At 58.1% G+C, this 15349-nt stretch overlaps 1 protein-coding gene across 1 annotated transcript in view; it reads left to right on the forward strand.

Moving 5' to 3' along the window:
- The first annotated feature begins 3334 nt into the window (after positions 1 to 3334).
- The window catches only part of LOC103304812 (patr class I histocompatibility antigen, B-2 alpha chain-like), a 58240-nt gene continuing 46225 nt past the window's right edge, over positions 3335 to 15349 (forward strand). The window contains exons 1-3 of the mRNA XM_054711070.1: positions 3335 to 3438; positions 3555 to 3839; positions 4070 to 4345. Coding sequence (XP_054567045.1) covers positions 3366 to 3438; positions 3555 to 3839; positions 4070 to 4345 — 634 coding nt within the window. The 5' untranslated portion in view covers positions 3335 to 3365. The remainder of the gene's footprint in view (positions 3439 to 3554; positions 3840 to 4069; positions 4346 to 15349) is intronic.

The following is a 15349-nucleotide window of genomic DNA, read 5'->3' on the forward strand; positions in this document are numbered from 1 at the left end:
TTACCCCCAGGGCAAAGAAGCCAAGCTACACAGTTGCCATCAGGCTTCGCCTGCGATACCTACAGAATCAGGGTGCGTTCCTCAAGCTGTGGTCCCCACAGGTGTCTTGTGGTTCCTTTCATGCCATCTCTCAGGAAGGCAACCTCCGTTCCTTCCCTGGAAAGACCAGTAACCACGTGACCAAGCCAGGGACCAGGCTGTTTATCTCAGGGGCTTATGGGCTTCAAAGTCACTCTTCATTCCTTCGAGCTTTCCGGTGACACCCAGAGTCCAGGCACGTCTCTCTCAGACATGACATTCCAGCCAAGTTTTGGTTAATAAAACCACAATTGGAAACTGGCTTATCTCCTGTTATGAAGCAATCAGATTCTTATTGGATTTATGCAAACAAACACATTGCCATGAGCACAATAATACTCACTTATTAAGAGTTTCCAAATTCTGGAGAGATCAGGTACAGAGAAAAATACAAAGGCCTCAATATTGCTTATGAAAGTAAAATTTACAAAAATGCTTTAAGAAAAGAAACAAGTTCCCTTCTATCTTGAAAACAAGAAGGCTAAAAAGCAGTAATATTTTTTAATGACAAAAACTACAATCATTGTTAGTTCATCCAGTCCTACAATTAAGTCCTTTTTCTCCTGATGTTTTCTTGCCAGTGTTTGTAAAAGAAGTCCGAGTCCTTTCCATGGGTCTGTCAGAAGATGCCCTCCAGCGCCCAGGACTTACAGCCAGAATGCGGCCCCTGGGCTGCCGGGGGGGGCGGGGGGGGGGTTGCCAGCGCATTTCCCATGCATTTCTGCCGGAAGCCACTGCTTGCCAATACTGTCATGAGCGTGCACCAAGGAACGCGGGAGGCCGGTGGGCCTTGAGTGTTAGCAGGGCTGCCGCTAGGCACCGATTATTCGTGTGGAGGTTGAGGTGGCTCGAAGCAATCTCCTGACCCGATACCCTCCAAGTAAATGTGTACTGACCTTACTGATCTGTACGGACCTCAGAGACGGTCTGTTTGCTACCTGTTTGCTGTGCTTTGCCGAGGGCAAGATGTGTTTCTAAAATTGAATAAAAAGTGGACGAGGCCAGGACTCAGCATGTCTCTTCAAGAAAAAGGCTCCACCTGGCCCCACCCCTTAATCATTCACATTTGTGTTCAGCATTTTCATGTGCGTCGGCCCCTCCTGCAGATCCTGAGCCTCCGTGCAGGTCGCGGCACGTTTCGAGTTGTTCAACACCCGCAAGCAGAACAGAAGCAGAAGGCGCCTTAAATACGCCGCTCCTGGCTGGCTCACAGCCTCCCCACGTAGAGGACAGGCACGCACAGAACGCCGATTCAGCCCCCGGCCAAGGTGACTAGGAAAGGCTGTAAGCACCTCAGGAAATAACTTGGCAGCTGCTAGGGAGTTTCCACAGGTGCCTGCAACAAGTTTCCCAAAGGGAACTGCCCGTCCCGGAAGGCTCTTACCTTAGGGCTCAGAGGAGGGTGACCTGTCTAGAGTCGCCAAAATATGTTCCCGGGACACCCCCCCCCCCCCCCGCGTGGGCTCGGGCTGCCTGTCGCTGTGCCCAATAGCGAAGGCAGGGCTGAATCATATGAGGCCTTTATTGAGAAGGCCTGCCAAGCAAGAAGGCGGGGCGTACAAGCATCACATCCTGTCTTTAGCCAAGGTGCAGGGGGCAGGACTATAAAGGGAAGGGCTGGGGTGAGCTGGGAACGGAATGCAGCTACGTGCAGGCCTGGGGGTCCGCAGGCATCAGCTACTGTCAGGCGATAAGAGGAGGTTTTGAGTCCTGGTGGGTGGGTCTGACCCTGCTTCTCGGTTCTGCTTGCTAGATTCACAGCTGAGTCACCTCCTCAGTCACTTCCCACAGGCCTTGGAAATGAGCTTCTCCCTTCCAGAAATGTCACCTGGCCTGGCCCGTGTGTGCGGAACAGAATGAAGGACACAGACACCAGGATCGCTGGGAGGGGGGAACCGGCACTCACGTTCTCACACATGAGCCTGAGCTTCTCCCTCAGGAAATGTCACCGTCAGGGGACAGCGGACAGGCCTGTTGTCTGAGGGAATGTCAGCCCCGAGAGAAAACCAGGATGGGGGACAGGTGTGCCCACCACGTCAGCTAGGCCCTTCCCAGCGGACACGCTGTCCTGGGGGCTCTGTGGGGACAGACACAGGGGAGCTGGGATGGCGGGGGATTAATGCACCCGCCCGGGAAGGGCTCTGGGACTGAGAGACACGGGCCTCCCTTTCCATCACCTGCATGAGGACAGAGCCACCGGCAAGACAGCCCTGGGGACGGGGACAGAACAGAACAGGAAACAGTCCATATTCCCCAGCCAGCGGATCGGTGGTTGAACATTGACCTATGAACCAGGAGGTCACAGTCCACCATTTTGTCAGAGCACATGCCCCGGTTGGAGGCTGGATCCCCAATGTGGGGCGTGTAGGAGGCAGCTGATCTATGATGCTTTCTCATCACTGATGTTTCTATCTCCCTCTCCCTATGAAATAAAAGAATATATACTTTAAAAATTAAGACAAGAAGAATACAGTGAATATGGTTTCAGGTCTCACTTTGAAAGCCCCTTTCAGGAACGACCCCGTGTGTGGCTGCAGTGACTGTCACAGGGAGACCACACTGATCTGAAAGGTCAGTGACCCTGCTCCTGCCCGTTTCTGTGAGGCCGTCCATGTCTCCATGAGCTGCAGCCACAGGAACAGACAAAACGCAGAAGCAAATGTGAACACCCAGCGCCTCCCAGGGAGACGGGCACGGATGTGACCTGGGAGCAGCCCCTCCCCCTCCTCCGTGTTCACTTGGGAAATTGGTGATTTTCATAAAAACATGACTCTGTGACCCTCTCACAGGCAGGGAGCATGGGCCGTGAATTCATACTTGTTTCCTCTGTGTGACTCCGTGAGTGGTGACTGTGACAGACGGAATCACATACACAAGGTTCTTGGGGCGCCTCCCTCCTGGGTGAGGCTGCACAGAGATGGTGACCCCAGAACCTTGGAAAGTCCCTGAACAGCACGGCGCCGGGGCCAGGCCTCGGGGACCGTGTGACGGGCGCTCCGCGCAGGAGGGGGGTCAGGACCGAGTCCAGGGCCCGGGCCTGCGCTCAGGTCTCAGCGGGGGACAGAGTCTGGGGGGCCGCTCCGTGGTGGGGACTCCCCAGCGCCCTGGTTTCACTTCTCCTCTCCCAACTTGTGTCGGCGCCTCCCTCCTGGATACTCGTGACGCGGCCCCACTCCTCACTCCCATTGGCTGAGCGGTTTCCGGCGCAGCCAATCAGCGTCCCCGCGGCTCCCGGTTGTAACTCCTCCACGAAGCGCCCTGACTCAGAAGGTCCCCCGACGCCGAGGATGCGGGTCATGCGGCCCCCCACCCTCCTCCTGCTGCTCTCGGGGGCGCTGGTCCTGACCCCCAGCCGGGCCGGTGAGTGCGGGGTCGGAGGGGGCGGCTGTGCGGGGAGGAGCGAGGGGACCCGGCGGGGGCGCGGGCCCGGGAAGGCGCGTGTCCAGCCCCGGCCCTGCCCCCCGTCCGCCCCCCAGGCCCCCACTCCCTGAGGTATTTCCGCACCGTCTGGTCCCGGCCCGGCCGCGGGGAGCCCCGGTACCTCGAAGTTGGCTACGTGGACGACACGCAGTTCGTGCGGTTCGACAGCGACGCGGCGAGTGGGAGGATGGAGCCGCGGGCGCCGTGGATGCAGCAGCCGTGGGTGGAGCAGGTGCACCCGGGGTATTGGGAGGAGGAGACCCTGTGGGCCAAGGAAACCGCACAGACTTACCGAGTGAAACTGCAGACCCTGCGCGGCTACTACAACCAGAGCGAGGACGGTGAGCCGCCGCCGGGCCCGTCACCACCCCCCTCCCCACGGACGGGCCGGGGTCGCCCCGAGGGTCCGGGTCCCAGCGTCACCCCGAGTTGGCGGGACCCGCCCGGCCCCCACCCAGGAGGAGCCCGCGGGGACTGTGACCCGATTTCACTTTAAGTTTTAGATTCAGGCCCCGCAGGGCGGGCGGGGAGGGGTGACCTCGGGGCGTGGCTGACCTCGGGGCGGGGTCAGGGTCTCACACCTACCAGAAGATATATGGCTGCGACGTGGGACCCGACGGCCGCCTCCTCCGCGGGTATGAGCAATACGCCTACGACGGCACCGACTACATCGCCCTGAACGAGGACCTGACCTCCTGGACCGCGTCCGACACGGCGGCTCAGATCACAAAGCTCAAGTGGGAGGCGGCGGGTGTGGCTGAGCATGAGAGGATCTACCTGGAGGGGGAGTGTGTGCAGTGGCTCCGCCTTTACCTGGACAAAGGGAAGGAGACCCTGCAGCGCACAGGTACCAGGGGCCCCAGGGCCGCCCCCTCTCCCTGGAGACAGGACAGGGGGTCAGTGTCAGACACCCCTCTTTGGGGTAAGGGAGGGGGTCCCTTGGATGTCCAGGTCAGGTACCAGAGGGACCCCCCTCCTCTTTGGGACAGTTAGGGATGCAGGCTCTCCTGGGGTGCAGGGAGACCCCCTGACATAGCCCATCAGCGGTTCCCATGGGCCCTGCAGGGGCTCTGGGACCCACGGGGACCTCATCTCTCAGGCCTTGTGCGCTGCCCCCCACCCCCTGTGTCTGAGGCCTGACCCCAGCTTTTCTGAGTCACGTGGCCTCCACCCAGGTCAGGACCACAAATCCCTTTTCTCCCCTCAGAGACCTGCCTCCTGCCCTGGGCTGTGCCTCTCTGATTCTAGAACTTTCTAAAGACTAGGAGGTCCTTCCAGGTGCCTCTGTCCAGGCTGGTGTGTGTGCTGTGTGCTCCCTCCCTTACCCCAGGTGTCTGTCCACTCTCAGGATGGTCACATGGCAGTGACCATCCTGAGAGTGTCCCATGGCGGATGCAAAGTTCCTGCATTTTCTCCCCTCCCCTCAGACCCTCCAAAGACACACGTGACCCACCACCCCGTCTCTGCCCGTGAGGTCACCCTGAGATGCTGGGCGCGGGGCTTCTACCCTGGGGACATCAGCCTGACCTGGCAGCGTGACGGGGAGGACCAGACCCAGGACATGGAGCTGGTGGAGACCAGGCCTGCGGGGGACGGCACCTTCCAGAAGTGGGCGGCCGTGGGGGTGCCCCCTGGCGAGGAGCAGAGATACACGTGCCATGTGCAGCACGAGGGGCTGCGCGAGCCCCTGACCCTGAGATGGGGTGAGGAGGGCCGTGGGCACAGAGCCCCTTCTCAGGGCAGCGGGGGCCCTGGGGACCTCAGTGGGGTCGGGAATGAGGCCTGAGGTCAGGGCCCTCACCTTCCCTTCCCTTCTCCCCCCAGAGCCACCTCCTCACACCTTCATCTCCATCATCCTGGGCATCGCTGGGGGCCTGGTTCTGCTGGGAGCTGTGGCTGGGGCTGTGATGTGGGGGAGGAGGCGCTCAGGTGGGCAGAGGTGGGGTCTGAATGTGCACTCTCAGCAGTGACAGCACCCAGGGCTCTGATGTGTCTCTCTCGGCTGTTAAAGGTGAGACCTGCCGTGGGGAGGGGTGGGCAGAGGGAGGCCTGGGTGGTGAGGAGTCTGTGGGACACTGTGAGCATGAAGTGGATTTGAGAATGTCACCAGTTCCAGCCACTGCCCTGGATCTGCTCATGATGATTGTCCTCCACAGCGTGAGGAGCTGCCCTGTGGGGACTGAGTGATGGAAGGTGTGTCCACGCTCCCACTTCCTGACTCAGGAACCTCTGATGGGGGGCTGGCCCGGCCCTGCTCCCCACACTTTCTGGTCCAGCAGAGGCAGCTGGGCCCTCACTATCGCTGTCTTTACTTCCTCCTGCTCTGAGCTGCAAGCTATTCCTTCCCCATTGAAATGTGGTTCTGGAGGTGACTTTGTTCATTTCTTGCCATAAGGGTTGTTGGGTAAATTAAAAGAGAAGATCCAATATTTTGAGCAGAAATAAATATAAACACCAAGAACTTTCCAGAGCTCATGTGTTTGCTGTGCTGAGCTGTCCCAGGTGTGGACAGGAGAGGTTTGGAAGACAGAGCATAGTCCGGGCCTGTGCCCAGGAGGTGCTCAGTGCATCGTGGGTTTGACGTGATCACTCCTCAGCTGGGTCACCTCTCTGCTCCTCTGACCTTGTCCCTCAGGGGAATCCTGTCCCACCAGGACCTGTGGTCACTGGAACTCAGACATCTCTGAGGCCTTATCTGGTGTCCTAATGCAGAGCATCTCCAGGACCCTGGACAGCGAGCTTCCTGGGGCAGGTCAGCCTGGGCTCAGGCCTGGGTGGGGCCCAGCACCCATCTCCTGGGTGTTGGTTGTTTCTTTGCTCTTGTGAACACTATGCCTGTTGCTGTTTCCATGTGTGAGTTGTGGTCTCATTCTCTGGGCGTCCCCGTCTGACAGTATCGGGGCTCATTTTTGCCGTCAGTGCCCCGCAGGCCCAGGGTCCCTGCACCCAGGACTCTGTGGTGTGGAGAGATGGGTGTTCAGGCTCCTCCTGCTCCGCCTCCTTCTGGGGCCTGAACGTTCCAGCCCTCTGACCAGCTTGGTCTTCCTGGGGACCAGCCCCCACCCTGAAGCCTCCAGGGCCCTCACCGGAGAGCCACCTCATCAGCCTCCCAAAGACACCTGTCACTCAGGAGGTGCCCAGGGTTTAGGGGCTCAGTGCCAGGAGCCAGGGGCAAAGACCAGGCACCTTCTCTCCTCCCACAGGTCTCTGCCCACAGATCCATTAATAGCCAACGTGCCCCAGTAGTTAAGGACGCTGGCACCTTACTAGAGTCCACTCACTCATGAACAAGAGTCCAGGCCAGCCGGAACCGGTTTGGCTCAGTGGATAGAGCGTCGGCCTGCGGACTCAAGGGTCCCGGGTTCGATTCCGGTCAAGGGTATGTGCCTTGGTTGCGGGCGCATCCCCGGTACGGGGTGTGCAAGAGGCAGCTGATCGATGTTTCTCTCTCATCGATGTTTCTAACTCTCTGTCCCTCTCTCTTCCTCTCTGTAAAAAATCAATAAAATATATATTTAAAAAAAAAAAGAGTCCAGGCCATCCTCCTGGTGAGGATGGTTACATGGTCCACACATTTATGGAAATTGCCCACCAGTTTTAGAGAGGACGTTCAAGTTCAGCCACAATGTGATGTTGGTGCCCACCTCCCAGGAGAACAAAAATGAAAGAGTCAGAGAAAGTCAATTGTTAGCATGAGGTTGGACTCATTGTATCTGTCATATATTCCTGGTGGGAGAGGAAGTTGTTTCCAATTCTGTGAAAATGCGTTGGCAGCAGTCACTACATCCAGCATTTGACAGTACTCACCACACCCAATGCCCCAGCAATTCCACTCCTGGTTATATCCCCAATAGACACACATACATATGTGTGCAAAACATATGAAGAATTTGTTCATTGCTGCACAATTTGCAAAATCTGCATATAAGACAAATGCGCATGAGCAGTAGCGGAGGAGTGTGTGTTCATAGGACAGAACCCTGCAGCCCTGAGAGTGGATACCCTACGACCACAAGAGCCAGTGTGAGGAGGGGGGACGTGATGTGGAGAGAGAGCAGGTGCAGGGAGGAGGCCGCTGTGACATTCCTTCCCTCAAAAGCTGACGGAACTCACCTGTGGTGCAGAAACCAAAATCTTAGTGAGTCGGGCTGGGGTAGGTTATGAGCAAATAAAACTGAAGAGGGTCCGCTGAGGACTGGAATGTTCTGTGAGTGTTGTTGATCCCACCTTCACCCTGTGAAAATGCACTGTATACCTGGGATTTGTCCATGTCTTTCTGGGCATGTGATCCTTCATTTTTTCAAATATTTTTAAATTTTAATCTTTGTTATTTCACCCAATTTCCCATTTGTTCTGGTTCTTTCTCACTTTTAGATTCTGAGGGTATCTCTCTGTCTGTCCTAATTATTACTTTCCCTGAATCCTGTCTGCATGTCAAGAATAATTCTTTCCAGGGTAAAAACTCAAAAAAGAAGCAGAAGCAGAAGTGGAGGAAGAAGAGGAAGAGGAGGGAGAACAAGAAGAAAGGGGAAGAGAATGCGGAGGAGGAGGAGAGCTAGTGGTTATACAGTGAGTCACCAAAGCACTGAACTCTGGGTGGCTAAGGAAGCACATCATGGTCTCCTGTGGGGCCGCGTGGACATTAGGGATCCCAGGACTCTGAGCAGCGTCAGCACAGCTCACAGGGGACAGGCTCCAGGCTGAACATCACTGGGCCCCGTAGGAAGGACCATGGCGGTTCCATCAGGGAGGGACCAGCTTCCTGACCCAGGGGAGAGGCTCAGCCTGTGCCCATCCTGGTGTCAGCCTGACGGTGGGAGCAGGGGAGCCCTGAGGACGGGGCCCCCGTGGAAATGGGGTGTGACTGTGCAATGAATGGAGGGGGGATGGGGTGTGACTGTACAATGAATGGAGGGGGGATGGGGTGTGACTGTACAATGAATGGAGGGGGAATGGGGTGTGACTGTACAATGAATGGAGGGGGGATGGGGTGTGACTGTACAATGAATGGAGGAGGAGGGTGGGTTTCCGTTCACCCCAGAGAACAGCTGTGACTCGGAACTCAGACCGTCCACAGGGAGCACAGGCTGTTCCTGCCCGTCCTTCAGCTGCTGGTGAGGCCATCTGGACAATTGCCTCATCACCAATAATCCCGCAGCGGCTGGTGGAGATCTGATTAGGGGTAAAGTTGCTCTATTCGGAGATGTCCCGGACTCTCCATGCACAGAGTCAACCTTCCTTCCTGTCTCAGGTCACCTGTAAGGAACCTGGTTCCCGCATTCATCCATCCATCCATCCATCCATCCAACCATTCATCCATCCATCCATCCACCCATTCATTCATTCATTCATTCATTCATTCATTCATTCACCAATCCATCCAACCATCCATTCATTCATTCATCCAGCCATCCATCCATCCATCCATCCATCCATCCACCCATTCATTCATCCATCCACCCATCCATTCATTCAACACTAACATGTAGTGAGGCTTCTGCTCCAGGCTTCCTGCCCGCCTGCTGCTTATGTAATGAAGACAGAACACCCTCTGTCCAGCCTGGCCGCTGTGGCTCATGGGTGAGGGTGGCCCACGCACCGGGAGGCCCAGGTTCCATTCCCTATGAGGGCACAGGCCCTGGTGTCTGACTCCATCCTCAGTCGGGGGCCTGCAGGGGGCAACGGATCCATGTTTCTATCTCCCTCTCCCGCTCCCTCTCCCTTCCTCTCTCTCTAAACATCTTTAAGGAAAGAAACAAATGAAAACCCCGCTCTCCTGGTGCGCACAGTGGGACAGGAAGGACCCACGTGCCTGGGCTGCAGACTCCTCCCGAGTGCGAGGCAGCCAATGGGTGTGTCTCACACATGGTGCTGCCTCCCTCTCTCCCTCTCCTCCTCCCTCCCTTGTGCTCCCTCCCTCTCTCCCTCTCCTCCTCCCTCCCTTGTGCTCCCTCCCTCTCTCCCTCTCCTCCTCCCTCCCTTGTGCTCCCTCCCTCTCTCCCTCTCCTCCTCCCTCCCTTGTGCTCTCTCTAAAAGAGAAAAATCACTGGAAAACATCCTCCAGTGAGAATTAACCTCTCTCTCTCTCTCTCTCTCTCTCTCTCTCTCTCTCTCTCTCTCTCTATATATATATATATATATATACACATATATATATAAGTTTATGTGTGTGTGTGTGTGTGTGTGTGTGTGTGTGTGTTCTCTCACGTGAGTGTCACTTACTTGCATGTGGGGATGTGCTCACGCCTTTAGCGCCAATAAACACAGGACAGAGCAGGGGCTGCGGCCACACCGCTCGCTCCTCGCCGTCCCTCCTCCCGCGGGGGCACCGCCAGCCCCGAGCACCGGCCGCTGCAGACGCCGGGAGCGGTGGACGAGGCTGCGGAGTGAGTGCCTGCGGCCCGGGGCCCAGGAAGGAGCAGCGGAACCCGGGTCCCGCCCCCGCCGCCGCCCCGGGAGCCCCTGGCGACCCCTCAGCCCCGCCATCAACTCCAACCGCGACCCGGACCCCGACTCAGGCTCCTCGTCGACTGGGGCGGCGTCGGCGTCGGTGGGCTGGGCCGAGGGGCAGGAGCGGCAGCGCTGGCGTCGGGCGCTCACCGGGGTGCGGGGGGCACCCGCCCAACCTCAGCCGCCGGCGGGGCGGGCGCAGTCCCAGCTCCACCCGCGGCGCCCGGGGCGTCTCCAGAAGGGCTCCCGCCCTGGCCGCCCCCGCTGCTCGCTGGGCGCCGGGTCTGGGGTCTGCGCGCCCCGGGGCATCCGACACCTGCGGGCGGAGGGGAGAGGGCGGCGCCACGCCCTGATCCCGACTCCCCCTCCCGCCCTGCCCGCCCCGCGGCCCCGCCCCCCCAGCGCTGACCTCCGACCGGGGACCAGGGCCCCCGACAGGCCTGGGCGGAGGAGCCCAGGAGCTAAGGACGGACTGCGGGTCGCGTCCGAGTCGGGCGGCCGGGGACCCGCCAAGGAGGCTGCGCGGCCCCAGCAGCTCTGTGGGTGAGTCCTGGGGGGCCCTCCGCCGCCCCCTCCGGGAAGGCGCCCTGGTCGCCCTGCGCCCCGCGGGGCCTCCTCGCGTCCCGGGCGCCGCGTCCCCAGAGGCGGGGGTGCGGGAAGCTGCGTGCGCGGTGCCGTCTCCACGGACGCGCAGGGGACGGGTCCGAGGCCCAGAGCCGCGGTCAGTGACTGAGAGCAGGACCCCCCATGGGGACGGGGTGTCTCTCACACAGTCACCCCCTCAGCAGGTCCCCCCGGGCCGCGCGCTGCCCTCGCTCCAGCCTCCCAGCGGGAGGCCTGTTGGGGGGACGCAGCTGGAGACACCCCTGCCTCCTCCCTCCCCCTCTGCCCGTCCCCGTGGGCCCCCGCCCCTGGCCCCTCAGCAAGGCCGTCAGCTCTGGCTCCTGGGGGGCACCCCTCTTTCTGAGAGAGGGGGTGCATCCGGCTGAGCACAGTTCTCAGTGGGAAAAGCGGCCGCACTTACAACTGTCCTGAGGACAGAGGGAGAGGCCAGGCCTCCCTCACAGCCCGGAACGCGGGGGATTCTGGGAAATGGGTGCGTGTGGAGTCCGTCCCCGGATGCACACCCAGGAGGAGGGCATTTCAGTTGTGGGGACAAACCCCCACATTACAGACAAAACAAACACCCCCACTTTACAGCCCGGAGGCTGGCCCTGGGGGCGGGGCCTTGGGGTGAAGGTGCGGTGTGCTGCCCCCTGGTGGCGCCCAAAGGTGCGGGCGCAGCAGCCGCGTCCCTCCCGCGGGGCGTCCGCACAGGAGCCTCCCAACAGGGCGGCGGCTCAGGAGCAGCTTTAAGGGCCCAGGAGCTCCGGGGGAGCCCCCTCCGCTAACGGGGCTCCGCACACTCAGGCTGCCCCGCAGGCGAGGGGCCGCAGGAGGCAGAGGGGAGAGGGGGTCAGAGGCCCCACACCCACGGGGGGTCATGGCCACGGGGCCCCAGCTCCCCTCCTCCCCCGCGCAGACTCCCTGGGGGAGAAGGGAACCAGGTGTGGGGACCGGAACCCCAAAGGGAAGAGGAGCCCCTGACTGCCTGCAGGATAAAGTTATGATGGTGTGACTCCCCTAAATAGACTTCATTTAGGATTTGTCAGGTGGGGAGCATTTGGAAGGATCAGGAAATCAAAAATTCCCTCATGGCCCTAACCGGTGTGGCTCAGTGGATAGAGCGTCGGCCTGCGGACTGAAGGGTCCCAGGTTCCATTCCGGTCAAGGGCATGTACCTTGGTTGTGGGCACATCCCCAGTGGGGGTGTGCAGGAGGCAGCTGATCGATGTTTCTCTCTCATGGATGTTTCTGATTCTCTATTCCTCTCCCTTCCTCTCTGTAAAAAAATCAGTAAAATATATATTTTTAAAAATCCCTCTTGGAACTATTGGAGAAGATCCTTTCTTACTGAGGCATAGACCTCAGAAGCCAAGTTGCTTCTCGCTTTGGAAGAACTGTGGCCACAGGGTGGGAAGAACCTGTAATCTTCCCAATCTGCGGGCTTAAAGGAATGGATGCTGCGTCTGACAGAGCGCTGGAGCCCACTACAGCCTCAGCAATAAAGGCTTCATTGTCACAAAAAATCATTTGCATGCATTTCCCACTTTCTGATTAATTCCCAAGCTTTCTTAACATTCAATTCTCCGTTTAACAGCAGAGTATTGGCTTGCTGAAGTTCCAGATATAAAACGTCATTTTACTTCATGACACTGATATCATGATGCAGCATTGACATTTAGTATCATACTGATATTCTAGAATTTAACAGTGATTCTTTTTTTCTATTCAAGAAACTACAGAAGTCAACCAACCATGGAATTCACAGGTCTTTACATTTAACATATAATATGAAGCATTTTTACAAATACTCCCATAAGGCAAAAAGACTATAAAAGTAAGTTTTAGCCCTAACCAGTTTGGCTCAGTGGATAGCGCGTCGGCCTTCGGACTCAAGGGTCCCAGGATCGATTCTGGTCAAGGGCATGTACCTTGGTTGTGGGCACATACCCAGTAGGAGGTGTGCAGAAGGCAGCTGATTGATGTTTCTCTCTCATCGATGCTTCTAACTCTCTATCCCTCTCCCTTCCTCTCTGTAAAAAAATCAATAAAATATATATATTTTCAAAAAAAAGTAAGTTTTAATATGATTGCTGAACTTAGAAAGTTGTTTTAAAAATATATATTCTGAAGTCCTCTGAGAATTTGGCTTAGAGGGTAAGGGAGTTCTCTATTAGGATGAACCATAAGTTAAAAGGTAACTGTCATTTCAAATGGTTCAATCTAATAAATTCCAGAGAAAATTTTATTTGGCATCACACTATAAATTCAGAGGGAATTTATAGAAAAACCACATTTCTAATGCGGAGAAAACAGTTTAGGATAGAAACGTGCACATTGGCCATGCCAAGATTTCTTTCTTGTGGTTAAAAATAAACAACTTAGGTCCCAGATCTGGGTGAAGCCGCGCCCCTGGGTCCGGCCGAGACCAAACCAGAGGGAGTCGGACCTCCGTTACCACCATTTACCCACCATCCAGACCTGAAAAGCCAGTGCCAACATGTACACATAAGGAACTGGTGGACATTGAAACTGGGTCTCTAAAAAACTGTTGGTCCAGAAAGAAACTCACTACAGACTGATTCATCTGCCTGTCAGCATAACCATTATTGCTTGTCTCACATTCAGTTCTTATAAGTATATCTCTAGTGACACATGATCTCGCTCATCTAGGGGAAATGATGAACAACATAGACTGATGAACAAGAACAGAACCAGAAACAAGGAGGCATCGATCGGACTATCGGGCCTCAGAGGGAGGGCAGGGGCGGGTGGGGGTAAAGGGGAGAGATCAACCAAAGGACTTGTGTGCATGCATATGAGCCTAACCAATGGTTATGGACAACAGGGGTGTGGGGGATGGGAATGGGGGGATGAGGACAAATATGTGACACCTTAATCTATAAAGAAATTTAAAAAAATAAATAATCAACTTAGTGTGGTTTAAAAAAATCAGAAGACAATTAAAGTTATAGAATGACAGTTACAGTTGCTAATGCCACTGACAGAGAAGCTATTAGTCAAGTTTGGTGATTTAAAATCTTCTCAAAAAGTTTATATATAAAGAAGTCTGGCATTAAAGTGAAAAGGCACAAATATGGGTTAAAAAAATAACAACCATTTACAAAAGCCTTGATAATAAGGCTAATTTATTTGTATTTTAACCGCATTAAGTGGGCACCTGTTCCAAATTTCAGCTTTGGCCTCCTACATGGAATTCCGTTTCAAATGAATTTTCCACATGGGAATCACAGCAGCCTTGTTACCGTGGGTTTCTCAGCCTCTCCCCTGCTCACAGAGCGTCTAACATCTCCTCCCCACCTACTCCCAGCATCACAGAAAGTGCACTGAGCTTTGAGGTTCCATCCGCTCCTCCGGTGCATAAGGGAGGCAACCAGTCCATGTTTCTCTCTCCCCCATTCCGTCTCTCTCTAAAAACATTTTAAAAAACCAATAAACATGTCCTTCACGATGATAACAAAGACACCCCATATTCAGAAATGACCCTTAAGCCATGAGATGTGCCCAGTGCCGTCCGTTCAGGATCCCCGGTTCCCAGGCTGCGCCTGTGCGGTGTTGGCACCGGCGGGGGCGCCCTCTGGAACCCGCCCGTCTGGGAGCGGCCCGCCCTCCCGGCCCCTCCGCAGGGGCGCCCTCCGCCCCCCACGTGGGGAGACCCCGCAGGAGCAGGACCGGAGAGAGGAAAGCAGAACCCCCCTCCGCGGTCCTCAGGGGCCACGAGCCCCGCTTTTTCCGTCCGAAGGGCTTTGGTGGGGACCCCGGACCCGCCGAACCGAACAGCCGATCCGCAGGAGAAGGCGCCGTCCCCCCAGCTCGGCAGCCCCCCTCCCTCCGGACCCGCAGAGGACGGGGACCCGCCCCCGGCGCCCGCGGCGGAGCAGCAGGAGGTCCCCCCCCACGCCCCGTCCCCCGGTCCCGGGTCCGGGGTGACGGGAGTGGAGGCCACACCGGCCTGTCCGAGGGGGGCCCACGCGCCCCGGCGATCCGAGTGCCTTCAGCCGCCCTCGAAGCGCTGGGACCGACCCGACGGGGCGGCCTCGGGAGGCGGGTCCCCCCTGCGGGCGGGTGGGGGCAGCGGACACCCCGAGGCCGTCCTCTCCTGGACAAACGGGCCGCACACTGAGCCGCGGACGCGGGGCCGCGGAGGGGACCCCCGTGCACGGGCGGGGCCGTCGTACGGAGAGCGGAGCACCACGGGGTCGCGGCGGGAGAACCCGGGGCTCCCTCCGCCGAGAAGGGGGGCGGTTCCCCGGCCGTTGGGGCCTGTGAACCCGGTTCCTGCGGCTCTGCCCTCGCGGCCGGGCCGGGCCGGTGGTCGGGGAGCCCGGCTCCCGCAGCTCGGGGACCGCATTGCGCGGCCGTCGCAGCCCGTGGAGGGCCCCCCCTTGGGCATCTCGGGGGCCCCATGGGGACAGAGCGCGGGGCCCAGGCCGCCCCGCAGAGCCTCCTCTCGGACCGCAGGGAACCGGGGACACCCAGGCCGTAGCTCATGGCCGTCCCCTCCGACGTGTGAGGACAGTGTGGGGTGACTCCCCTGAACCCCGCTGTCTGTGAGGGGCGGTGAGCCGCCCTTTGGGGGAGGGGAGGGCGGTGCTGGGATGGGGGGCGGGGGCAGCAGGACCGGCACGGACGGGCTGTGCGGGGAGAACGGGCCCACCGCGCGGACCTCCCCCCGGCAGGGGGCGCTGAGCGGGGCCGTGGGGAGAGGGCGGCCCTGGCTGTGCGGACGGACCGGGGTCCGCTCTCCGCCGGCGGGAACGTGAGGAACAGAACCGGG

This window comes from Eptesicus fuscus, chromosome 21 (assembly GCF_027574615.1).
Source record: "Eptesicus fuscus isolate TK198812 chromosome 21, DD_ASM_mEF_20220401, whole genome shotgun sequence".
Lineage (NCBI taxonomy): Eukaryota > Metazoa > Chordata > Mammalia > Chiroptera > Vespertilionidae > Eptesicus > Eptesicus fuscus.